At 34.3% G+C, this 27,221-nt stretch overlaps 1 protein-coding gene across 1 annotated transcript; it reads left to right on the top strand.

The window, feature by feature from the left end:
• The first annotated feature begins 18,464 nt into the window (after positions 1-18,464).
• Positions 18,465-26,700, top strand: LOC122315812 (E3 ubiquitin-protein ligase RFI2). Its single transcript, XM_043131989.1, has 6 exons — positions 18,465-18,850; positions 21,499-21,668; positions 23,550-23,608; positions 25,281-25,306; positions 25,390-25,774; positions 25,996-26,700. The coding sequence occupies exons 1-6, from the start codon at positions 18,688-18,690 to the stop codon at positions 26,465-26,467; spliced, it is 1,275 nt and encodes a 424-aa protein (XP_042987923.1). The 5' UTR covers positions 18,465-18,687; the 3' UTR covers positions 26,468-26,700.
• Positions 26,701-27,221: the final 521 nt, after the last annotated feature.

Genomic DNA, 27,221 nt, shown 5'->3' with positions numbered 1-27,221 from the left:
TGTAAAGTTTACAAAAATAGTGAGTCACATATATGAAATGAGTTGATTTTAGTTTAACAACTAAACACAATTTAATTATCTGTCTAAATTAAACAAAAATATTGATATTTTAACTCTTTATATAATGATAATGATGATCTTACAATAAGTAATGCAGTACACATTAATCTTATAAATAGCCTAACCCATTGAATAGTTATGATGAATTCTTTGTATTGTTTTGTATAATACAAGCAAAAAAAGAAAAAGATGAGAGACTCGAGGCCACTATGAAAAAGAGAAGGAGGGTGGTGAAATAATGATAGTGGGGGAATTTTGGACTTTTGTCCAATTTCAGCGTAATCCTTCTAGTGGCTGCGAATATGCTTTGCACGTCAACGTATTCCTTGTGGTGGGTTTCGCTGGCAATAAGAATATGAATGGTGCTTTTCCATCATTGAGTCTTTGATCTAGGGGTGCAACGGTCTAATTTGATCTGATTTTAAATAAAATTTAAGATCGAACCGGTATATATTGATTTTATATTTTTTAAAATCGATTACGCACCGATTATCCTTATAAATCGATATTCTGGTTTTACCAGTTCGGTCCGGTTTTATCGATTTTAATGTACTATGTTATATATTATATAATATATATAATATATATTATAATATAATATATTATAATATGTTTTATATAATATAGTATATAATACTATAGAAATAATATATTGTAGTATATTATAATATATATTATAATTATATTATAGGCTATAATGATATATTATATTATAATATATAGTAATATAGTGTAAGTATAACTATTAATATGCACTATATAATATTAGTATAACTATTAATATAATAAGCAAAATGATATACGATTTTAAAATTTAATATTATATTAATTAGTAATTTATCATATAGTACAAAATTATTTTATATATAGTTATATATTATATATAAATATTATATATAATATAAAAATTTAAAATATATATATAAATTGGTCTGGTCCGGTTTTAGAAAAAGAAAAATTGGAACTGGACCGATTTTGATCGGTTTTAAAAAAATTAAAACCGATACCTGACTGAACCAACCTCGGAACCGGACCAATGCCACCGGTTTGGTTCGGTCTGGTCCAGTTTACCAGTTTATCAGTTTTTTTAACCCCTACTTTAACCCCTTTTTTCCTTCTTTTACAATTATACAAGTCCTAAACATTCAAAAAAAGTGGAGTCTATTAAAAGTTAATTTTTTTCATATGGTTATCAAATTTATCTATTTTTTTTTAAATGAGTTCAAGAACTTATATATCTTAAGACTGTAAATATCATTTCTTTTAATTTTTTTAATATTAAATTTTCATAATTAGTTAGTTAGAATCATTTTGATCAAAATTTCGGGATTAAATTTGAAGGAAAATGGATACAAAATCTAAACCTTACAATAATAAATTAAGAGTAATGTTATATATCATACTATCATCCCACTTTCATCTTTCTATATAAGATGTGACACATTTATTGTTAGAATATACAAAACTATGCAAAGGCATTGGAATTAAAATCCCGAGAAGCCAAACGAAGGGTTTCATCCATTGTTAGTTGATAGTTAAGTTAGTTAAAAATGATATGTGCAGATAAGTTAGTTGGCCAAGTGTCAAATATTATATAGTCATATTAGTCCATCACATGTGTATAAATGGAGTCATTGTACATCCATTACAATAACAATTTTCCAATAATGAAAGTTACTCAGATTTCCTTTTCTTAAGTTGTTTGTTTTTAGCAATTTTACATGGTATCATCCTGTATAAAGATTCTTCCGTTGCTTTCTTGCTTCTATGGCAAACCCCTTTGAATATTCTTCAAGTCCTTATTACCTGCATCCCAGCAATAACTTTGGAGCTCTTTTGGTTTCTAAAATTTTTACTGGTGAAAATTATGTTGTGTTGAACTCAAGGTTTCAAGTTTCATGTGATTATAAATCTACACATGGATTTTGATGATAACAAATGAATTCAAAGAATAAAGAAGTCTCAAGCTCAAGTTGTCTACACAATGGAGTCAAGCACATCAAGGAAACAAGCATGAGCAAGAAGGGAACAAGTTCACATTAAAATTATAGAGTAATGTTGTAAATCTCTTCAAAATTCGAAATTAGGATTAATGCTCAAAATTAATATTTTATCATAAAGCATTAAAATACATTTTCCACATGTGCATGAATATTTTTGAAAATTAAATTTGAAAATTTTGAAAGATGATTGATTGTCATCTTTTGCATGTGCATGCCTTGATTAAAGGGTTGAACTTTGAAAATATTAAAGATGATTGATTGTCATCTTTCACATGTGCATGTTTTATTTGAATATTTTCAAAAGTGATTGATGCTTTTTTAGACTTATACAAAAAGTAAAAGATTAGGTTTGAATTTTTTGAAAATGAAAGTGTGCTCATTTTGTCATATGCCAAAAGTAAAAGATTAGGTTTGATTTTTTTGAAAAAGTGAATGATGTTGTCTTTGACAATTGATAAAGAAGAACCTTTTATTTGAATTCTTTGAAAAAGTGAATGATGTTGTCTTTGACAATTGAAAAAGAAGAACCTTTTATTTGAATTCTTTGAAAAAGTGAATGATGTTGTCTTTGACAATTGAAAAAGAAGAACCTTTTATTTGAATTTTTTGAAAAAGTGAATGATGTTGTCTTTGACATGTGAATCTTTTTAAATTTGAATATGAAGTCTCATATGCCTATAAATAGATCATTTGAGAGCTTCACATTTACAACACCAAGAGCATACAACATTCATTCAAAGCTTTCATTCTCTCTTCTCTAAACATTGAGCCTTAATCCTTGTTCATTTTGAGAGATATAGTTTGCGCTGTATTGTTCTTATTTCACTCGTTGAGGAGTGTTTTCTGATAACCTACCCACTATCAGCTTTTGTATCAGAAAAAGGGTGTGTATAACCCTTGTGTGTGTAGAAAGTATTCTACACAGGGAATAGTTGAATCACCACGTGTAAGGTGATTGCAAGTGTAGAGGGTGTTCTACACGGATCCTTTGTAGCGGTGTTGTTCAAAGGTGTAATAGGTTTCTATCTCCACCTGAAGGAGGTTGAATAGTGAATTTGGGAATCCTCAAGGGGTAGCTTGAGGCGAGGACGTAGGCAGTGGGGCCGAACCTCGTTAACATACTGAGTTTGCTTCTCTCTTACCCTTACTCTTTATATTTATTGTTATTTCATATTTTGTTTATATTTTATATTATATATTTGATTTATAATTGTTATTTTTTTTTAATACAACTCAATTCACCCCCCCTCTTGTGTTAGTCATCTGGGCAACAATTGGTATCAGAGCTAAGAGCTCTATTATAAGATTAACTATCTTTTGAGTTAAGATCTTATGGCTAACATTGCAGCTTCATTTGGTGAAGGTCAATCTAGTAGTCGGCCTCCACTCTTTTGTGGAGATAATTACTCATTCTGGAAAGTTAGAATGAGAATATTTCTTCAAGCTCAAGGTAGAGAAATATGGAAATGTATTGTAAATGGACCTTATATTCCAACAAAAGTGGTTGGTGGAGTAAAGGTCAAAAAGGAAGAAGAAGAGTTTGATCGTGAAGACGATAGACTTTATACTTTAAATTTAACTGCTATGAATTTATTATATAATGCTCTTAATGGAAATGAGTTTAATAGAATAATGAATTGCGCTACGGCAAAGGAAATTTGGGATAACTTGGAAGTAACCTATGAAGGAACTTCGCAAGTCAAGGAATCAAAAATTTATATTCTTACTCATGAATATGAAATGTTTAAGATGAATGATGATGAATCTATTTCGAGTATGCACACTCGTTTTACTAACATCATAAACAGCTTGACAGCTCTTGGCAAAGTTTATTCCAAGGTGGAGATAGTAAGAAAAATTCTCAACTCTTTACCAAAACGTTGGGAATCAAAAGTTACAGCGATTCTTGAAGCTAGAGACCTCAAGAAGCTCGAAGTCAATGAACTCATCGGGTCACTTATCACCCATGAGTACACATTGAAAAGAGGAGAAGAAGAAGGAAAACCAAAGAAGAGCTTAGCACTTAAAGCTGTTCCTCATGAAAGTGAAAGTGATGAAGATGAGGACAATGACGATAAAGATGAAGAAGTTGCGATGATAACAAGAAGAATTCAGAGGTTCTTGAAGAAAAATAGAACTCCTCCGAGGAAATCTTTCAAAAAGTTTTCCAAGAAAGATTCAGGTAAAAACGACACTTTAATTTGTTATAAATGCAATAAACCTGGTCATATCAAGCCAGATTGTCCTCTGCTAAAGAAAGATCGAAACAAGGGCAAGAAAGCAATGAAAGCTACATGGGATGATGATTCAAGTAGCTCAGATAGTGAAGCAAGCAATGAAGAATCAGCAAATCTTTGTCTTATGGCTAAAGATGACATTGAGGTAACAAATCTTGATAATATTGAAAATCCTTCATATGAAGAATTGCAAAATGTTTTAGAAGAGATTTATGAGGAATTTGAAAAATTGGGTATCAAGTATACTGCTTTGAAAAAGAAAAATTCTTCTTTAACAAACGAAATTGAAATTTTAAGAAAAGAAAGTATCATTTTGAAAGATGAAAATCTTGAATTGAATAAGAAGAAAACCGATTTAGAAAATATTATTGAAAACTTTACGAATGGAAAAAGAAATTTTGAAAAACTTCTTGGTAGTCAAAGATGTGTTTTTGACAAGGCAGGTTTGGGATATATGCCAAAACAAAAATACAAACCTTATAAAAATTTCTTTGATAATCATTCTACCTCAAAGACTAATATTCAAAATTCTTTTCATAAAAATAATTTTGTCAAAAAAGGATATTATTATAATCATTCAAGTTTTTCATATATGTCACATGCTATTTGTAATTTTTGTAATAGAAATGGTCATAATTATCATACTTGTCCTATTAGAAGAAATCATACAATGACTATTAGGGCCATATGGGTACCTAAAAATCTTGTTTCTTCTAATACTAATAAATAAAGGACCCAAAGAACTTGGGTACCAAGAAAAATCATTTTAATTGTTTTTATAGGTATGCATGAAGTCATCCACAAGCAAAAATAAGTGGTTTTTAGATAGTGGATGTTCAAGACACATGACGGGAGACAAGACTAAGTTCTTTGATCTTAGATCTAAAGAAGAAGGACACGTGACATTTGGAGACAACTCGAAAGGGAAGATCGTGGGAATAGGTAAAATTGGTAATGAATCTTCTCTCATAATTGAAGATGTTCTACTTGTTGAAGGTTTAAAACATAATCTTTTGAGCATAAGTCAATTATGTGATAAAGGATTTACAGTTACTTTTAAAATGGATAAATGCATTATTTTGAATGATCATGATTGTAATATTTGTTTTATTGCTTTTAGAAACAATAATGTTTATACAATTGATTTTGAAGAAATTACCTCACAAGATGCTATTTGCTTGTCAGCTCAAAATGAAACTAGTTGGTTATGGCATAGAAGATTAGGTCATGCCAACATGGAACTTATTTCCAAACTTTCAAAAAATGATCTTGTGAGAGGTTTACCAAAAACATATTTTCTTAAAGACAAAATTTGTGATGCATGTCAATTTGGTAAACAAACAAAAACTTCTTTTAAAACTAAGAAACATATTTCCACTACTAGACCATTGCAACTGATACACATGGATCTTTTTGGACCAAATAGAGTTGCAAGTCTAGGAGGAAAATATTATGCATTTGTTATTGTTGATGATTTCTCTAGATATACTTGGGTCATCTTTCTTGCTCATAAAGATGAGGCACATAATACCTTTACCAAGTTATGTAAGAGAATTCAAAATGAAAAGGGCTATACTATTTCAAGTATCCGAAGTGATAGGGGAAAAGAGTTTGTTAATAAAAATATTGAAACATTTTGTGATGAAAACGGTTTTATTCATAATTTTTCTGCTCCTCGAACTCCTCAACAAAATGGGGTAGTAGAGAGGAAAAATAGATCTCTTCAAGAGATGGCAAGAACAATGCTCAATGAGAACAACTTGCCTAGTTATTTTTGGGCCGAAGCGGTAAGTACTGCATGTTATGTTATAAATAGAGTTATGTTAAGGTCTAAATTAGATAAAACCCCCTATGAGCTTTGGAATGAGAAAAAGCCCAACATTGGTTACTTTCATGTATTTGGATGCAAATGTTTTATTTTGAATGACAGAGATAATTTAGGCAAGTTTGATGCAAAATCTGATGAAGGTATTTTTCTCGGGTATTCTACTAATAGTAAAGCTTATAGAGTATTCAACAAAAAGACTTTAACTGTACAAGAATCTATGCATGTAGTATTTGATGAATCTAATTCTCCACTCTCCAAGAAATCTATTGATGAAGAAACAGAAGGTATAAATAACACAGAAAGTCTCAATCTCAACAAAGAGAAAGCAATAGAGGAAGTTCAACATGGAGCCATCAGGAAAGATCATCAAAATTTAATACAAGATGCAACCAAACAGTGGAAATTTGTGAAAGATCATCCAGTTGAACAAATTTTGGGAGAACCTTCACAAGGTGTAAGTACTCGATCATCTCTTAGAAATATTTGTAATCATACTGCTTTTCTATCTCAAATTGAACCCAAAAATATTGATGACGCACTTCTTGATGAATCTTGGATTCTAGCTATGCAAGAAGAGTTGAATCAATTTGAAAGAAATGATGTTTGGACACTTGTTCCTAGACCCAAAAATTATACTATTATTGGAACAAAATGAGTTTTTAGAAACAAGAAAGATGAGTCTGGAGTCATTACTAGAAATAAGGCTCGACTTGTAGCCCAAGGTTTTAATCAAGAAGAAGGAATCGATTATGATGAGACATATGCACCTGTCGCAAGATTAGAAGCTATTCGAATGCTACTTGCATATGCTTGTTATAAAGATTTCAAACTTTTTCAAATGGATGTTAAAAGTGCTTTCTTAAATGGTTTTATAAATGAAGAGGTATATGTTGAGCAACCTCCAGGTTTTGAAAATCATATTTCCCCAAATCATGTTTTCAAACTCACAAAAGCACTATATGGACTTAAACAAGCTCCTAGAGCTTGGTACGAGAGACTCAGTGGTTTCTTGATTGAAAAAGGTTTTTCAAGAGGAAAAATCGACACAACTCTTTTCATTAAATATGAAAATGATGATATTCTTTTGATTCAGATTTATGTTGATGATATAATATTCGGTGCTACTAATGAAAATATGTGTCAAGTTTTTGCTAAGACTATGCAGGAAGAATTTGAGATGAGCATGATGGGTGAACTTACATTCTTTCTCGGATTGCAAATTAAGCAAACAAAAAGTGGGACATTCATCAATCAATCAAAATATATTAAGGAATTACTGAAGAAGTTTGGGATGGAAAATGCTAAGGAAATTGGAACACCAATGAGCCCATCAACTAAACTTGATAAAGATGAATCCGGTAAGCCAGTTGACTCGAAGATATATCGAGGTATGATTGGTAGCTTATTATATTTAACAGCCAGTAGACCAGATATTATGTTTAGTGTGTGCTTATGTGCACGTTTTCAATCATCTCCAAAAGAATCACATTTAATTGCAGTTAAGCGCATTCTTAGATATCTTAGTGGTACAATTAACCTAGGGTTATGGTACCCTAAGCACACATCTTTCGATCTAATCAGCTACACAGATGCAGATTATGCTGGCTGTAAAATAGATCGAAAAAGCACTAGTGGAGCATGCCATTTCTTAGGTCATGCATTAGTTTCCTGGTTTAGTAAAAAACAAAATTCTGTTGCACTATCTACTGCTGAGGCAGAATATGTTGCTGCGGGTAGTTGTTGTGCTCAAGTTCTCTATATGAAGCAACAACTTGAAGATTTTAAACTCATGTATAATCACATTCCAATCAAATGTGATAATACAAGTGCTATAAATCTTTCAAAGAACCCAATACAACATTCTAGAACTAAGCATATTGAAATAAGGTATCATTTTCTTCGAGATCATGTGCAAAAAGGTGATATAATGTTAGAGTTCACAAACACACACGATCAGTTAGCAGATATTTTCACAAAACCTTTACCAGAAGATAGATTATGTATGATCAGAAGAGAAATAGGTATGATGCATGCTATGAATATCTCTTAAAAGATAGACCAGAGTCAATAAAAATAGAGATAGATTTTTTTTAATACTTTTACATAAATTTGAGATTCTTAGCCTCATGTTTGAGACGCTCATTCTCTTCATACAATATCATGTCATTCTTATTCATGGGAACCGGCAAGCGGAATGAAGAATCTAATAAAGATTTCAACTGTTTATTCTTCTGCCGAATGATTCCTTCCCTTGTGTGAGACTCTTGAACAATTTGTTGAAGTACAACAATTTGTTCTTTGAGCTTTTCAACTTCGTGATTTTTGGCTTGTAGCCGCTGAGAAAAAGCCACAATAGAGGAAGAGTAGCGAGTCCCAAGACTCACCAAGTCATAAATAGCATCAGAATCTGACTTATTAGTCAGATTATTATTTTCTTGCTGCAACATGGCACCAATGGTAGCTGCAGAAAGAACAGGAGGTTGAGATGCAGAATGCCTCATGGATGGATCTAGAGAAATGTTAGAAGAATGAGCCATTGAGAAAAGAATAGAAGGCTTAAAACGAGAATGCTGAAGGAATGCAGATGAGTTATAGAGATGAGATGAAAACTTGATGCGGATTAGATGAACTTCAGGACTGATTTTATAGAGATAGCATAAAGAATAAGACAAACTATTTTATCTTCAAATCTTATTTAGTCAAAAGAAATACAAGATATGCTGGACACACATTGTCAAAAGTTTTCTTACTAAGCCAGCGAGATTAACAGTAGATTGTCCCTATTTTTCTAGTAAACGATGAACCTCTGCTGTTATCTGCCGATGTTGACCTTGTATCTGAACCCTTTCTCGTTCCAGCTCTTCTATTCGTGGTTGCAGATCATGAGCATACCAATCTGCAAATTTTTTCAACTCTTGGTTTTCTTGCTTTAGCCTTTTATTCTCACTATCCTTATTAGCAAGCTTCTGTCGTAACTCAGATATTTGCATGTTAAGATGATCAATCTCACTCACCCTCGCCATTAACCTTCGAGACATGATCGTAACAGAGGCAGCATATTGATTACTGAGCATTCTTGATTCTGCAATAATCTCAGAATCAGCCTTACTAGAAAAACGGTTCACTGCTCCTATCATGGTATTGACGGCCTCAGGAGAGAAGATTGATGATTGATGCGTCAAGGGTTCCTGATTCAAGTCTGGAACATTAGTGGAAGAGAATTGCTCAGCCATTCTATCGTTGTGGAAAAACAGAACTCAGGTCAAGAAGTGATTATTTTTTTGGCATCCGGTTGATGAAAATGATCATTTTTTTTATAGAAACTCGGAGCCTTCAATCCCGTTTGTCAACAACATCAGGCGATTGTTTAAATCTTCAGCCGTATTAAACTCATAGAGTTAGGCCTCGAGGCTTTGCAGCACTTGTCGGGTCACGGACGGCTCCATTTTTCAACTATCTACAGTGACTATTAAACGCATCGTTTTCTTCAGTCCATTTACTTGTTGCGGATCCTTTTTAATGATGCCAAAAGGGGGAGAAGTGTTAGACTAGAACATTAACATTGTTTAAATTGCTAAACTTGTTATATATGCTTGGAATTATATTTATACTTTTGCTTGAAAAACTAACGCATATTTTCAGGGGGAGCTTAAGTATTAATATAGGTTTCAAGTTCTATCAAATATTTGTCATCATCAAAAAGGGGGAGATTGTTGAACTCAAGGTTTCAAGTTTCATGTGATTATAAATCTACACATGGATTTTGATGATAACAAATGAATTCAAAGAATAAAGAAGTCTCAAGCTCAAGTTGTCTACACAATGGAGTCAAGCACATCAAGGAAACAAGCACGAGCAAGAAGGGAACAAGTTCACATTAAAATTATAGAGTAATGTTGTAAATCTCTTCAAAATTCGAAATTAGGATTAATGCTCAAAATTAATATTTTATCATAAAGCATTAAAATACATTTTCCACATGTGCATGAATATTTTTGAAAATTAAATTTGAAAATTTTGAAAGATGATTGATTGTCATCTTTTGCATGTGCATGCCTTGATTAAAGGGTTGAACTTTGAAAATATTAAAGATGATTGATTGTCATCTTTCACATGTGCATGTTTTATTTGAATATTTTCAAAAGTGATTGATGCTTTTTTAGACTTATACAAAAAGTAAAAGATTAGGTTTGAATTTTTTGAAAATGAAAGTGTGCTCATTTTGTCATATGCCAAAAATAAAAGATTAGGTTTGATTTTTTTGAAAAAGTGAATGATGTTGTCTTTGACAATTGATAAAGAAGAACCTTTTATTTGAATTCTTTGAAAAAGTGAATGATGTTGTCTTTGACAATTGAAAAAGAAGAACCTTTTATTTGAATTCTTTGAAAAAGTGAATGATGTTGTCTTTGACAATTGAAAAAGAAGAACCTTTTATTTGAATTTTTTGAAAAAGTGAATGATGTTGTCTTTGACATGTGAATCTTTTTAAATTTGAATATGAAGTCTCATATGCCTATAAATAGATCATTTGAGAGCTTCACATTTACAACACCAAGAGCATACAACATTCATTCAAAACTTTCATTCTCTCTTCTCTAAACATTGAGCCTTAATCCTTGTTCATTTTGAGAGATATAGCTTGCGCTGTATTGTTCTTATTTCACTCGTTGAGGAGTGTTTTCTGATAACCTACCCACTATCAGCTTTTGTATCAGAAAAAGGGTGTGTATAACCCTTGTGTGTGTAGAAAGTATTCTACACAGGGAATAGTTGAATCACCACGTGTAAGGTGATTGCAAGTGTAGAGGGTGTTCTACACGGATCCTTTGTAGCGGTGTTGTTCAAAGGTGTAATAGGTTTCTATCTCCACCTGAAGGAGGTTGAATAGTGAATTTGGGAATCCTCAAGGGGTAGCTTGAGGCGAGGACGTAGGCAGTGGGGCCGAACCTCGTTAACATACTGAGTTTGCTTCTCTCTTACCCTTACTCTTTATATTTATTGTTATTTCATATTTTGTTTATATTTTATATTATATATTTGATTTATAATTGTTATTTTTTTTTAATACAACTCAATTCACCCCCCCTCTTGTGTTAGTCATCTGGGCAACATGTTGCATGGAGTCGATCTATTTCAATTGCTCTCACCTTGAAGAACAATATTGCTTTCATTGATGGAAGCTTGACTCAACCTAATCTTGATGATCCTAGGCTTTGAGTTGCTTGGATGCGAGCAAATAACCTTGTATTATCTTGGTTGGTGAACTCTATTGCCAAAGAAATTTATGGCAGTCTCTTTTATTTCACAAGTGCATTTGATATTTGAAAAGAGCTTAAAACTCAATATCTTTGAAGTGATGGCTCCACAAGTTTTCACTTTGGAGAAATCCCTTAGTTCTATTTCTTAAGGATTAAAATCTATCACTGAATACTTTAATGACTTCAAGACTCTTTGGGATGAGTACATTAGTTATCGTCCTATTCCAACCTCTCGATGTGGAAATCTTGATAGATGTACATGTGACATATTAAATAATCTTACTGATCGTCAACAATCTAATTATGTGATGAAATTCTTGATTGGCTTTCATAATTTTTACTCAATCATGCAAATTTAGTTGTTGCTTCAAGCTCCACTACCATCCATGAGCAAAGTCTTTTCTTTGTTGTTGCAAGAAGAAAGCCAAAGATCCTTGACTAATGCAGTTGGCATTCCTCTTGATTCACATGGCATGGCTACTGCACAACCACCCAATCACACACCAACAAGTGGTTTTCAATTCACAAAACCAAAAGGCAAAGTAGATGTGATTTGCTCTCACGATCATCTTGCAAACAATTACTTTCAACTCATTGGCTATCCACCTGGATGGAAGGGTCCACGAGGCAAAAGATCATTTCCTACATAATCTACTCCACGATTGCCTATTGCAAACAATGCTTCTTTTTTGTATTAGAATTCAAGCATTCCAAACATGATTTTTTCTCAGGAGAATTCAAAATCTGCTCACACTTGCCAATAGCCTATTCAATTCAAACATTAATCCTAATTCAACCGGTAATACTACTTTTGCCTTAGGTAATCTCTCTCTTTGTAATACTGTTTTCACTTTAAAGAATCACTCCCCTTGGATTCGTGGTACTAGAGCAACAGATCATAAGATATGTTCTCCTCATTTTTTCACTTCAATCCACTTACCCACTAAACCTTTTCCAGTTCATCTACCAAATGGCCAAGTGTTTCCATTGTTTTCACTAGAAATGTTCATTTTTCTTCTGCTATAATCCTACATAATGCTCTTTATGTTCATTCTTTCAATATCAATCTTATTTCTGCTTCAAGATTGACTAAAGAGAATTCAATTGGCTTGTTCTTTTTCCAATCCAAATGCATTTTGCAGGACCTCAGCAAATGAAAGATGGTTGGGCTTGCTTAAGTGAAATCTGATCTATACCATTTACAAAATTTTTCTACTAAAGCAAAGAGTAAAATGCTTGACTCAATTAGTTTACCTTATATTTATTTAGCTCACACTTGTAATATCAATTTTGATATATGACATCTACGATTAAGACATCTTCCTCCTGCAAGAATACAAATCATTAGTACATTTGATCCTTTGGTAAAAGTTACTCAAAATAATGCAGGTGAGATTTGCCCTTTAGACAAAGAAGCTACCCTTTTTTATATCAAATAGTTTATCAAATAAAGCTTTTTAGTTGGTTCATTGTGACATTTGGGGTCCCTTTTCTACTACATCATATTCTGGCTATAAATACTTTCTAACAATTGTAGATGACTACACATATTTCACTTGGCTTTATCTCATGAAAGCAAAAACAGATACTCGTCTTCTACTCACCAGTTTTATTCAACATAAATATTCAAACTCTTAGATCATACAATGGTCAAGAGTTCAGTATGCTTGTTCTTTATCAAGAGCATGGCATAATTCATCAATTATCTTATGTTGAAACCCCTCAGCAAAATGGTAAGGTTCAAAGAAAATATTGACACCTATTGAATGTAGCTAGAGCCCTCCTATTTCAATCAAAATTACCCTTATCTTACTAGACTAATTGTGTATTAACTGCTACACATCTTATTAATTGTACCCCTTTATCTATCCTAAATAATCAAACATCATATTCTCTTCTGTTTTAAAAATCACCAACTTACAACTATTTCAAAGTCTTTGGCTGGTTGTGTTTTGCTAGCACAATCACAAGTAGTCGAGGCAAATTCCAATCAAGAGCCTCGAAGTGTCTATTCCTTAGTTATCCACCCAATATAGAAGGATACAAAGCCCTTGATCTACTTACTCTGAAAACTTTTGTATCCAGACATATGGTTTTCCATGAATCCATTTTTTCTTTCATATCAAATACATTCCACACACCTTTTGTTTTCCCTAATTTCCCTCAAGTCTATGACTCAACAATGCCTAATACCTCTTCTCCATCACTCTCTATTTCTTCAAATCCTGAAATTTCAAATCTTAGAAGGTCTGAAAGAATTAGGCATCCTCTTGCGTATTTGCAGAATTTCTATTGTGGCAATATGACTCAAACAGTTTCAGCATCTCAAGCATCACTCTGCTGCTTTTCTCATTCTTCTAGTAAGCCTCATTCCATCTTCTCTTTTCTTTCTAACTCCAAACTGTCTCCTAAACATAAAACCTTTGTTTATGCTGTTTCATCCATATTTGAACCCAAAACTTTCAAACAAGCCATCTGATATTCTCAATAGCAAATTGTTATGGTAGATGAAATAAAAGCTCTTGAGCTTAACAAATCGTGGGATCTTGTTATTTTACTTCCAAATAAGACTGCAATAGGCTATAAATGGGTTTATCGTGTAAAATTCACAGTTGATGGAATAGTTGAGAGGTATAAAGTTAGATTAGTAGCAAAGAGGTATACTCAACAAGAATGTCTTGATTTCTTTGACACTTATTCTCATGTTGCAATGATGACAATTGTGCTTGTTTTGCTTGCTATTACTGCAATAAAACATTGGCGTTTACATCAACTTGATGTAAACAATACTTTTTTACATGGAGACTTGCATGAAAAAGTGTATATGCAGTTGCCACTAAGGTATTCATCTCCTACTAATCCCGAAGTCTGTAAACTCAAAAAGAGTTTATATGGTGAGAAAAAGGCTTCAAGATAGGGGTTTTCAAAACTATCTTCATCTTTACTTCAGTTTGGCATTACTCAAGGCAAATCAGATTAATCTTTTTTCATAAAACAAACTTCAACAAGTTTCATGGCTCTACTGATATATGTTGATGATGTTATTATTGCTTCTGATAACATTGATCATATAGTTATTGTAAAGAAATTTCTGCATGATTCTTTTACAATAAAAGACCTGGGTGAATTGAAATACTTTTTGGGTATTGAAGTGGCTAGATCAACCAAGGATATTACTTTATATCAAAGAAAGTATGCTCTAGATATTTTGCAAGACAATGGTTTCTCTGGTTGCAAACTAGTAGCTTTTTCTATGGAATCAGCTCTAAAGCTAAGTGCAAATGACTCTTCTCCTCCTCTATCTGATCATGCATCTTACAAAAGGCTTGTTGGTCGCTTGTTATATTTCACTATAACTAGACTTGATCTAGCTTACTCAGTACAAGCATTATGTCAGTTCATGGCTAGTCCTAGCACCATACATCTTCAAGCTACTGAAAGAGTTCTTCGATATAAAAAAGGCTATACCAAGTCAAGGAATTTTTCTATCTACAGTGTCTTCCTTACATTTTAAAGCTTATTCAAACAGTGATTGGGGGGATCTCTTGACACTAGAAGAAGTGTTAATGGTTTCATAGTTTATATAGGGGATTCTCTCATATCCTGGAAGTTAAAGAAGCAACCGACTGTTAGTAAATCATTTGCTGAATCTGAATATACAGCCCTAGCCTCTATAACTTGTGAGCTTCAATGGCTAATTTATCTCCTGACTAATTTAAATGTCATTCATTCTCAAACTGCATTACTCTATACTGACAACAAACCTGCATATGATATTGCTTCAAATCTTGTTCACATGAAAGGACAAAGCACATCCAACTAAATTGTTATCTTGATCAAGGGAAATTGCAAGAAGGCTTCATCAGATTCATCTATATTCCTTCCAAGTATCAGTTAGTAGATATACTAACTAAACCTCTTGGATATCTTAATTTCCATAATCTTATTCACAAGATGAAGGGGGTGCTGGAATATACAAAATCATGCAGAGGCATTGGAATTAAAATCTCGAGAAGACAAACAAAATGTTTCATCTATTGTTAGTTGACAGTTAAGTTAGTTAAGAATTATACATGCAGGTAAGTTAGTTGGCCAGGTGTCAAATATTATATAGTCATATTAGTCCATCACATGTGTATAAATAGAGTCATTGTACAGCCATTATGATAAAAAAAAATTTCCAATAATGAAAGTTACTCAGATTTCCTTTTTTTAAGTTCTCTATTTTTAGCAATTTTACATTTATTATCATTGGGTCACACTAAAATCACATTGACTTCATGGTATTATATCAAATCCATAAATTTAGTGTTCATGTATCCAACTTCGATTTTCCAACATTTCGTTGATTTTCCTAAAATAATGCCGAACTCTCATAAATAGATATACCTTAATAAACCCATTACACATAAGTCCAAAATCATGATCCGTTTATATATAATAAATCCATATCACCTATAGAGTCCACGCCCCACGTACATAACCTTAACCCATATATATATCCAACCCTTGAAAAACTTATAGGCTGACTTCACAAGAGAGAGTGAGAGGGAGGAAGAATAAGCTGTACTGAGAGAGAGTGGGTTATCTTAGGCAGTGTAACCATTTGAGAGGAGGAGCACGATCGAACGGTGAGAGTCTGCAATGAACAATCTCCTACAACTTGAAGCTGCTGCCGATGGTTGGCTTCCAATATTAGTCTCCCACGTTGATGCTCAAATGGATGGCAGCGATGCTTGGCGTGAGGTCTTCATAGTGGTGCTACTCGAGTTTGTGTGAGTGAGAGCTTGCAGAGGAAGGATCACGGTGGTAGGTCTAGACAGTGGAGGCTCACCATAGTGGTTCTAGCGTGGGGTAGCGGCATTCTCAATGCTCTATTTTTGTTGTATAAAAACTGGGGTTGCGTTAGTGGTTTCCTACCCCGTTTATAGCTGGGCTCGAGTTGGGTCTCTTGGGTTCGACAATGGAAGTTTGGGAGGAGTTCCACCATACGTATTGGGTTGAGTTTACTAGATAGGGACATGGGCTAGGACGGTTGTATGACGAGGCTTATGGTGCAGAGCTTCCATGTGTTATGGTGCTTTAAGGTTGCACTAAGTCTTAGGGCAGGGAGGTTTTGATGTTGTGGACGATGGGGCTACAACGCTGCGACATTATTTTGGGTGCCTGGAGGAACTGTCGTGCAACCTACACACATATGTATATATATAGGGTTCTTCTACTTGGCAACCCTACATCACGCACTCGTTAAGAGAAAAAGATAAACAATAAAAGTAAGTGTGCAATGTAGAATTGATGAGTATAATTTTTCATATATATATGTATATATAGGGTACCTTGGAGCAAAGGAAGAAGACGACATGTGCATGGAGCTATGTGGGCATATATAGTAGTCGGGTAGGGTTTTCTTCGCAACTGGGTTTCAGCTTTCCATTTGGGTCTCGGCTTGGCCCGTTACAGTGGTTTATCAGGTAATTTGAAATAGTTAATGGCCCTAAAATTTCTTTATGGTAGATTATATGATTTTATTAAGCTTAATAATTAGGTTAAACCCCCATTTAATATTTATGGATTGAGTGTGCCCCTATTTAATTAATATTAAGGCCAAGAATTTATTATAAGCCCCACAATATTTATTAGACGAATTGGGTTCATTTAGTTGGACTCTTAAAATGGCCCAACTCATTGATCAGAGCCCTTGTATGTGTGTAACCGTTAAATATTGGCTTATTAATAGCATCCAAAACCATCTTAACGAGCCTTAAAATATACTTTTCACCCTTGAACTTAATTAAAATCTCCTTACAACCTCAGTAAATAAAATCTGGTGGGCTTATTCAAAGCAGTCCATTAAATAGACCCAATACAATTATCTTTATTAAATCCTATATTAGTTCAGAACGTTGGGTGCTGCCATTCCCACCGAGGCTCCCCACCGACAATTCCCACCGAAGGGCCATTTATTTTTTTCAAAATGTTTTTCAACCCCTTAAACATTTTTTTTTAAAAAGCCATAAATTTATTAAAAAATATTTATTTAATTATTAAGTTAGAAAAAAACAATCAGTAGTTTTCATTGATGATATTCCTCGGTGGGAATGACCGAGAAAGTCCAAAAGCTATCAAAATTTCAAGGGTAGTTGATTTAGATGTTAAGATATAGTAAACATCTTTTAAAAAAATCAGCCTTATAAAATCTAAAATTTACACAATAAAAAAATTTTAGAAAAAATTTTTAAAAAAATAAAAGAAAAAAATCTATTTGCAAAACATTTTTTTTTTTTTACACCCAATACAACGTTGAAGTGTATCCCATAGTATTGGTGTTTTAATTTTTATTTTTTTTGTGCGTTTTGATTTTTTTATCATTTTTTATATCTTGAAAGATAAAGACTAATTTGTCTAAGAGAGAGAGTAAAGATTTTATAGAATTGCTAATAAATATAAAAATTATAATCGAACAAAATATTTAATCAAATTAAATATATACGAATCGAGCACAAGTTGTATAAAAATGAGATCATAATCTAACAAAATCACTTTTAAAAAATTACTCAATTGTGTCCAATTATTTATTATATATCAAAATGAATCTGTTTTGATCGTAAATAATTATTCTCGTTACATATAATCTATCATAAATAATCATCTTTTTTATAATACATAATTAATCAAACCAAATATATACAAACCGAGCTCGAACTGTTTATAAGCTATAAAACAAATTCTTCCCCATTTTACGATGTTGGGGGGAAGATATGATCGTGTCAACGTCTCCACTCACCGAAGTTGGTTTATAATTACTGTTATAAATATTTATGATCTTTTTAAACCCCTAATTCTGGATTAAAAATAATCATAATAATATTGCAAATATTTAAAAATTAAATTAAAAAGTTCAGGTCAACTTCAATCCAACCGTATCAATCGAGTCACGATTTCTAGATTTTTAATCCAAAATAAATTTGAAAATCAGGAAATTAACCTCAATCGTCAAATATAATCCAACGCTCCCAAAGCAATCTGAGCCGTGCATTTTCTGATACAAGACAGCGGTTATTTCAATCTTTCTAGCAACAACCCGACCCCCAGATCTGACGGTGTACACTCAGAGAGAGAAATGGAAATATAAAGAGCAATTAAGAAATTTTCATTCATTCAATCTTACAGATTTTCTATTGAGATTTTTTCGTCTTCGCATCCAATATTTTCGTCTCTCCCTGCGATAAAGCATTCATCCAAGCCCAAGGTTCGAGCGTGATCAGAACGGAACTGTTTTGGTGGTTAGGGTTGTATACATGGGGCTCGGGAACGACGACGTTGCTGTGGTTGATGATGGCTCCGATGACGGTGGAGGAAAATGTTTCGGGTCGGTGTCTTGCTCGATTTGCCTCGAGATTGTGGCCGATAATAGGGACAGATCTTGGGCCAAGCTTCAATGCGGACACCAATTCCACCTCGGTGAGTCAGATTTTGTATTTATCGAATAGTTTGGTCCTAGGGCTGGGATTTTCGTATTCGTTTCGTAATTCTATTTGGAGTTGTAATCGTTGAGATCTGGGTGTATTTTGGTCATTCAGGCTGACGCTAGCTTGAATTTCGGGTTCGTGTTCATGGTCTTGTTTTGTTATTGAGAAAAAAGGAAAAATGGAAGAACGTTACGTTTAACTATGTTTCAGCCGAGCTTAATATTTATTCTATGGCTAATTGGAGCTTTTGATTTGTTGGCTTTGCCATTATGAGAAACTGGATATTACATAATTTCAGATTAACTTACATATTGTATATTTTCTGAGCAAATGATTGTCAACAGAATGTGATCTATGCTAGTTGTCTGAATAACGGACTTGACATTTTGGAGTTCTATATTTTTTTTTTTAAAGATTTTTTGTTGAATTTTGTGTTTTGATTAAAATGATTGTAGTTGGATTGGGCTTTTTGAGATCAGGAGAAGATGATAGATGAGAGGAAAAAAATTTGATCCCGAGGGCTGTTTCAAATTAACTGGGTATGGTTAGATTTACTTTAATTCTTCATGTTGAGGGGTAGCTCAATTGGTCAAGCCTTGGGTTTGCTCCCCAATGGTCACTAGTTCGAGTCCCCTCAGGGCCACTGGAGGTTTACCTGGCCGTTAACTTCAGGGCCCCGTGGGATTAGTCGAGGTGCGCGGAAGCTGGCCCGGACACCCAAGGATATCAAAAAAAAAAAAATAATTGACAAGTTGCAATGTGTTGGAGGGTATTGCCGAGAGCTTGGTGGAGCTTGGTGTGGTCAGTTTGAAGATTAAGATTTTTTTATAGGCAAAATAAAACTTTATTGATAGAAAGATAGGTGTAGCCCAACTACATGGAGTATACCATGAGTTAAGATATTTTTAAGGAAATGTATTGTTATATCAAGTGCAAAGTCACTTAACTAAAATCCCAAAATATAATTTCGATCTATCAATAACCTGCCCACCATTCGAAAGTTAATGAACGTCTTGAAAATAGTGATAACTCGAATTGTTAGGACAAGTATATAGAGCTAACAGAACAGATTTTAGAAGGAATTCAACAACTCTAAAACTTAGCTACTGTCTAGACCAGTGTTTGCTATCCTTTTGTTTTCGCCCACAAAGACTGGTCCTAATTTATTTTTCCAAGGGGTATACAATCTTCCAGTGAAAATCTTAAAAGTTGTATTATATTAGGACATCAATACTTCATGGACAGATCCCTATCATGCATTTAATTAGAAACTGCATCTATTTACCATTATGTGCACAATAATTGAAATACATTACAGGCAGAGTGAGTCATATTGTGTTAGTGATGTTCACTTATTGTGCTGTGCCCTTTTTATGAATAGCATGGCTTAAACTTATGGTTCTACATAAATTACGTGGATGTGTTGTTTTCTTTTTTCTTATTTCTTTTTTTGCAAGTAAACAATTGTATTAATAAGAATAGGTATGGCCCAAGTACACAAGATGATATACAAGAGGTAACGCCTATCTAGGAAGAAGCAAGGGAAACAAGAAAGTCATGAACACCGAGGCTATTAAAATCTAGCCCATAGAAATAAAGTTCTAATAAAAAGAGATCTAAGTTCCTCTATTGTGCACTCCTTGTCTTCAAATGTCCGGTCATTTCACTTCTGCGACAAGCACCACTGGATACAAATAGGAACCATCTTCCACATGGCTTTGATTTGTGAAATACCTCCTAGATTTGTCCAGCTGGCCAACAGTGCAGCCACTGTGGCGGGCATAACGCCAGCTAGCTCTTATTTGCAAAACCCTTCATCCCATAACGCTTTAGAAAGCTCACAATCTTACCCAGAGAAGCTGTCCAAGCAAAAAATGCTGCTTTGGGAGGCATCTTATTTCTCCAAATCCTTCTCAATCTCCATGGAAACTGACTGTTCTGTGACTGTGTGAGAGACTTATAGAAAGAGAGAACCGAGAATGTACCTTTACCTGCGGGCACCCACTAAAACATGTCAGCTCCTTGAATGCTCAGTTTCATAGATGTCTTGTTTTCTTTCTCACTAGTCTTCTTTATCTAGCACTTGCTATGAGTTTTCAGTTGTCACCCTAATGTTATCAATTAGTTTTTTATAAGACAGTTTATAGCAGAAAGGGGCACAACTCAAGTACACAAGATGTATACAAGAGAAAGCACTGAACAATAGGAAAAATTAATTGATAAGCACTTTTGTTAAGGAAATCAGTATTTTCATCTTCTTCTACTCATAAAAAAAAATCTTTTTGTACTCAGAAAAAATTATCTTCTTCTTTTTCATCAATACCTTGTTGCTTTGGGTAGCAGCTATAGATTTTAACAGGCTGTTTTTTCATGATTTCCTTGTATAATTTCCTTTTTCCTAATTGGGTATTTCTCTATGTCCTGTCACCTGTGTAATTGGGCTATGCGTTTTTCATTTTTTTAAGTAAAATCTCCTATTACTTAATTAAAATAAAGGATTTTATGTGTTACACATTGGTGCCTTTAACAAATGTTGTGCTTGTTGACGAATGTCATTTTAGTTTAGTGAATATTGTTGGTAAGTTAGCGTTGCTTGTATGTCATCTTTTTCTTATGCTTGCAATTATAATTGTTTGTCAGATTGCATTGGTTCAGCATTCAATATAAAGGGTGCGATGCAGTGCCCTAATTGTAGGAAGATTGAGAAAGGCCAATGGCTTTATGGTAATAGCTGCCGATCTTTTACAGACTTTAGTATTGATGACTGGACCCATGATGAAGATCTTTACGATCTAAGCTACTCGGAAATGGTAAAGGGAGAGAATGTCATTCAATTGTTACATTTATGCAGCATATCATTGTGATTCTTTTTTGTACTGCATTCTCGCTGTTTCTTATCTACCATAACATTTCTGTGTTGAAGGTCTCTTATTAAGTCACAATATACCCATTGTTTAACTCATTTACTTTTCTTTCTCCATATTTCACCATATAAATGTATCATACTTCTTTGTTCATTCGTATTAAGGCTGCAAATTACAAGATGAACATGGTATTTGCTTCATCACTTACACTCTCATACATTAAGCTAGAGAGCAACGAGCTAGCGTAAAGCATTCCACCATTAAGATTTTTACAAGTGATCAATAATTCTATTAAAAAAAGCAAGGTAGAGCCCAAGCACACGGGTTGTATACAAGAGAAAACCCTAGCTAGAGTGTGAAGCCGATACAAGGAAATTGTGGATGCCAAGTCCATTAAAATCTATCACTTGACCCCATAGGAACAAAGTGTAAAAGAACTATTTTTTTTTTTTTTTTTCATCTGTGGTCCACTCATGATCTACAAAACTTCTGTTATTCTATTACCTTCAAATGTACCATAGTAAACATATAGGAGCCATCTTCCATATTGCTACAATTTGCGAGCAGCCATATAAGCATCGCCAAGATGCAAGGAAGTATATGAATAACTCTTCTTCTTTTTTCATCTGTGGTCCACTCATGATCTACTAAGGAAGTTGCACCCTAGAATTAGTCGGGATACCTTTCCTGGACACCCGGTGCCAATAAAAAAAATGATCTAAAAAACTTCTGTTATTCTATTACCTCCAAAGGTACCATAGTAAACATTTAGGAGCCATCTTCCATATCACTACGATCTGTGAGCTGCCGTGTAAGCATCTCCAAGATGCAAGGAAGTATACTAATCTTCTTGTCATGACCCAGGCTAGTCCCACTCTACCAAAGAAATTATTCTAGAGAGCTAGGCTACCTCACAGTGAAATAGCAGATGGTCTATATCTTCCCTGTCCTTTTACACATACAGCACACATTGACTACCATGATCCGACATTTCCTTAGGTTGTCACCACCGTTAAGATTATTGAAAAATCACAAAGCAAACTCACATGACTGTGGCAATCTTTGTCAGCTCTCCTAGTTGCTCAAAAGAGTCTTCAAGCCAAGTATTTGGCTTCAACATTTTCCAAAGAGTGCTGCTGGGGAGCCACCCAACAGCGACCACTGGGCGTGCCCCCTAGGCCAAATTCCCTTCTTTAATTTTTATCATTTTTTCTTTTCATATTTTTTTAAATATTTTAAAAATATATATAAAAAGAAATACTAATACACTAATAGTCACTTTCTTAATTAGTAAGTAAAAGAAAAAAAAATTAAAAAAAATTAAATGATTGAGCGGTCAAAACAAGTGGGCAAAATGGAGGGACAAAGTAACATTATTCTTTTCTAAATACTTGACTTACCTGGCGCAATGTAAGCCATCTTCTCTGGAGTTGACACTTGGAGAACTTTGCCATCACCAAGCTCAAACTGTTGTTATTCCTCTGATATCCTCTAGGTGGTAGATGACGTTTTGAAGAGACTGCTAATGGTTTTAGAAAAAATGCGAAAATCAACATCAACTGTAGCATCTTAGAGAATGATGTTTAGCCATTATATTTTCAAGTGCACTTAGCTGTTGATGTTACTTCTAGATAACTTTGGAGGGATGTATATGTACGATTCTCTCTTGTGTACATTCATTGACTCTATTTCATTTTTATAGGCAATGTATGATGGAGCAAGTGTGCGAGCACACGCACGTGCAATAGATAAAGAAATATATGTAGGCTAAAATATTTTTTACCATGTTATGGTCAGTTTTATTCATTTTCCAAATGCTTTTTGCAGTCATTTGGAGTTCACTGGTGTCCATTTGGTAGCCTAACGCGGCCTCCTTCATCATTTGAGTAAGAATGATCTCACAAGTTAGAGCTTTAGTCTTACTTATCCAAAAAAAAGTTAGAGCTTCAATCTAAGTTCTTTGTTCTTCAATATTTATGCTGAAATTCTTTGTTTTGAAATCCTCCCCCTCCCCCCCAACTTTAATGTTTCCCCACATGCTTCTCATTTCTGATAATTTTCGTTAGTTTTAGTAAGGTAAGTTTTTACATCACTTTTTTTACTCTTGAGAAAGAGAAAGGTGCATAGCAGAGGAGATAATAATCTCACAGGTGGAAGGATGAAGGTCTAGGAAGAGGTGCAATCACTGTCAGTGCCAGATGATGATAAAAAGAGCATGTTAATGCTTTTGAAAAAAAATAAGGAGCCTGCCTACAAACAAATATTCCATGCACTGTCCCTTTTGCCATTTCAATGTGATGGTAAAGGGGGACCGTGTTTATTGGCAAACACTTCTCAGCTTGACAAGAACTACCATCTTGCCAATAAACACTGTTCAGTTAATATCCTGGAGAGATCCCACATTTCTTGAGAGAGAGAGAGAGAGAGAGAGAGAGAGAGAGGGAATTTCTTGTGCTTTGTAATGAATCCAAGGGGTTCAAATTGCAATATTGCCTAGTCCTTTTGGTGTATAGATCTAGATGTGCCAAAGATATGCCATATTAGTTCCAAAATAGGAATATATTAAAGCGAGGGCAGTTTCAAGTTAGATTGTTCTATCTGGTATTGTCTTCTTATCTTCTCAGAGTAGAACTCTTTCCTTTTGCCATTCTAATGAGAGTGGCTTTCTTTGTTTGGATGACGGCTCTTGGGAAGATCCTTATGATAATCTTAGAAAAAGGCTTCTTGTAGTTGTAGGGTGATGGTATATGTGTGAGAGGAGTGCGGAAATAATTGATCATCTTATTGTTTCATTGTGAGATAGCTGGTGCTCTATGGAACACAATTTTTGGCTTGTTTGGACAGTTGGGTGTAGTGGTGCATCCTTTGTCATGTTGGAAACGAAAGTTTTCTAGTCCTGACAAGGTTTACTTTGTGGAAGCTGATTCCGTCTTGCATAATGTGGTGCTTACGGAGAGTAAAGAATGAATGGAACATTGAGAATTGTGAGAGATGGTGGCAGAAGTTAAAGATCTTTTCTTTAACACCCTATACCAATAGAAGACTACTCAATTTTGTTTTTCGATTTTTATTTTTCCAGATTTCTAACTTATCAAAAAAAAAAAATTTCCCAGATTTCTATTATTGTTCTTTTTTTCTCTTAAGTTGTTTATCTTGTATATCCCAGTGTACACATATAATTCTTTCATATATATTAATCAAATCTTTGATATACAAAAAAAACTCATATGAAATCTTCTTTTCTTAGGATTCAAAAAATTGCAACTTATTTTGTCCCCTAGTGTTGTGTGCATTTTAATCAAATAAAGATTAAGGCTTTGGTTGTGTTGCAAATTTTTGTAATGTCAGGTTTTTTGTTGAAGAATTGTTATTTTTCTGAAGAGTCGAGAAAACCCAAAAGCCACATTTTCCAAGCAGATGATATCTTAAATCTTATGCCGAGTTATTCTCTTTTTCTTTCCTTTCCTTCTCTTCTTCCTTTTTGGGGGGTTTTTTTTGTGTTCTAGTGGAATATTTTCTTCTGCAGAGTGTTAATTTGTTTTTACCGATTTGTCTCAGGGAAGGGGATTTTCCGTCAAGTGCATGTAAGTCTTTTTTTAGCTACCGTTCTGTTGAAAGCTTTTGTCTAGGAGTGCCTTTTTGACTGAATGATGATATCATAATGTAGATCATGATCAACTGGGACAACATGCAATCTTTGCTGAACATACAGCTGTATCATCTGCTACTCATCCATGCCCCTATGTTGCTTACTTTGGGCCAATCCATCCATCATCCTCAAATTCCAATGGAACTGTTTCAGAGGCTTCTAACTTGAACAATCACTGGGGCCCATCAGTACCTAGTGAGATACCAGCTTCATATGCTTTTCCTGGCATGGATCTTCATTATCACGGTTGGGAGCACCATTCCTCTCCCTTCCCTACTACCAGCAGTCGTATTGCTGCAGCTGATCAGCCTTCCATCCTGCCTGCTACTCAAAGGTCGGCGAGGAGCAGCTCAGATATTCCAAGATCAGGATCTTTTATGCATCCATTTGTCATTGGTCACAGGTATGCCGTCATAATATGGAGGCACTGTTGGTAGCATCCTTTTTCTCTAATTACTTTTTCTTGCATGTAGCCTGGAGTCTCTTTTCATAAGTATTATAGCCTTCAGCCTAATAACATATTTGGTTGAAAGCACAGTTTAGTTAAGGAACGAGTACTGCAAAATTTTCCTTTATATTGGTATAAGTACTAATATCATTGACGGAGGCTCGTAATTTCTGCAGTTCCGGTGGTAGACAAGGGAGCTCAGTGGCGTCTTCAATGATTTCCCCTTACCCAGGTAGTAATGCCCGAGCCCGTGATAGAGTTCAAGCTCTCCAAGCATATTATCAGCAACAGCCTAACAATCCAACCACTGTGCGTACACCTATCATGCCTGGCACCCGAAGATCCAGCAGCCATAGAGGCATGGCTCAGGTAGGGCCAGTGGCTTCGTCATCTGATCAAACTGGGCCCTTTTATATCATTGCACCAGGTTCGTCGGGTCGGAACTTTCAAGAAGCAGAAAGCCCCCTGTCAAATAGGTTTCATTCGTGGGAAAGAGATCATTTGCCTTCATTCTCCTTGAGCCAGGTTGACAGAGACTCAGGTTGGGGGTCATATCACCAGGCTGCTGGTGGGTCAGATACAGGCATCAGGTCCGGCAGTTTCCGCCAAAGGCATGGATCCGAGAGAACATCTGGTCAAAATCGGTGACAAACTTGACTGCTTATCCTTTTTCGGCTGAAGCAAACTACCCACTATGGTGAAACTGAAAAAAAAAAAAAAAATTATGTATGCTTGAAGTCTGAATGGTCTTGGCAGACGCAAAAAACGTGGCCCCAAAAACTCTTTTTTTGGCCGGTCATATCATGGCGTGATGAAATCCTCTTAAGTTTCTTTGCCTTTGCGGATATGAAATAAGATAACATGTTGGGTGGGTGGCAAAATTAGGGTTTGGGCATTTTATCTTGCCATTTTCACATCAGTTTGAACGATCCACAATCTGATTATTTGGGATTTGGGAAGTCCCCACTACGAACCAAATGTGCTTCGTTTTACCGTTTAGTGGGTCGCCTATTTATGTCTGCGGTCACTTGGGGACTTATATGAGTTATGAACAAACTTGTATAGAAGATTGATTTATGTTCCCCTACTTCCTATTGGTGTTGGTCTTTAAAGAAGGTTTTCAAGTTTTTAGGGGTTTGCGATCCGATGAACATTAAGCTGACTGGAGAGCCCCATAAACTGGAACTTATGTTTTTGAAAAAACTAGAAACAATAATAATAGTTTGTATAAGAGCATTTGTATAAAAGTAGATTTCATAGAATAGCTTTATATATATATATATATATATATATTTTTTTTTTTTTTAAGTAGTCTACTTGTTTTTGTTAAAACCTGTATAAATCATCTCTAATAATAATAATCATAGATGTAATTTCATAGTTGTGCCCGTGAGAAACCGGT

This window comes from Carya illinoinensis, chromosome 7 (genome assembly GCF_018687715.1).
Source record: "Carya illinoinensis cultivar Pawnee chromosome 7, C.illinoinensisPawnee_v1, whole genome shotgun sequence".
Lineage (NCBI taxonomy): Eukaryota > Viridiplantae > Streptophyta > Magnoliopsida > Fagales > Juglandaceae > Carya > Carya illinoinensis.
The sequence above is the reverse complement of the archived record's forward strand: the minus strand, read 5'-3'. Positions and strand labels throughout refer to the sequence as shown.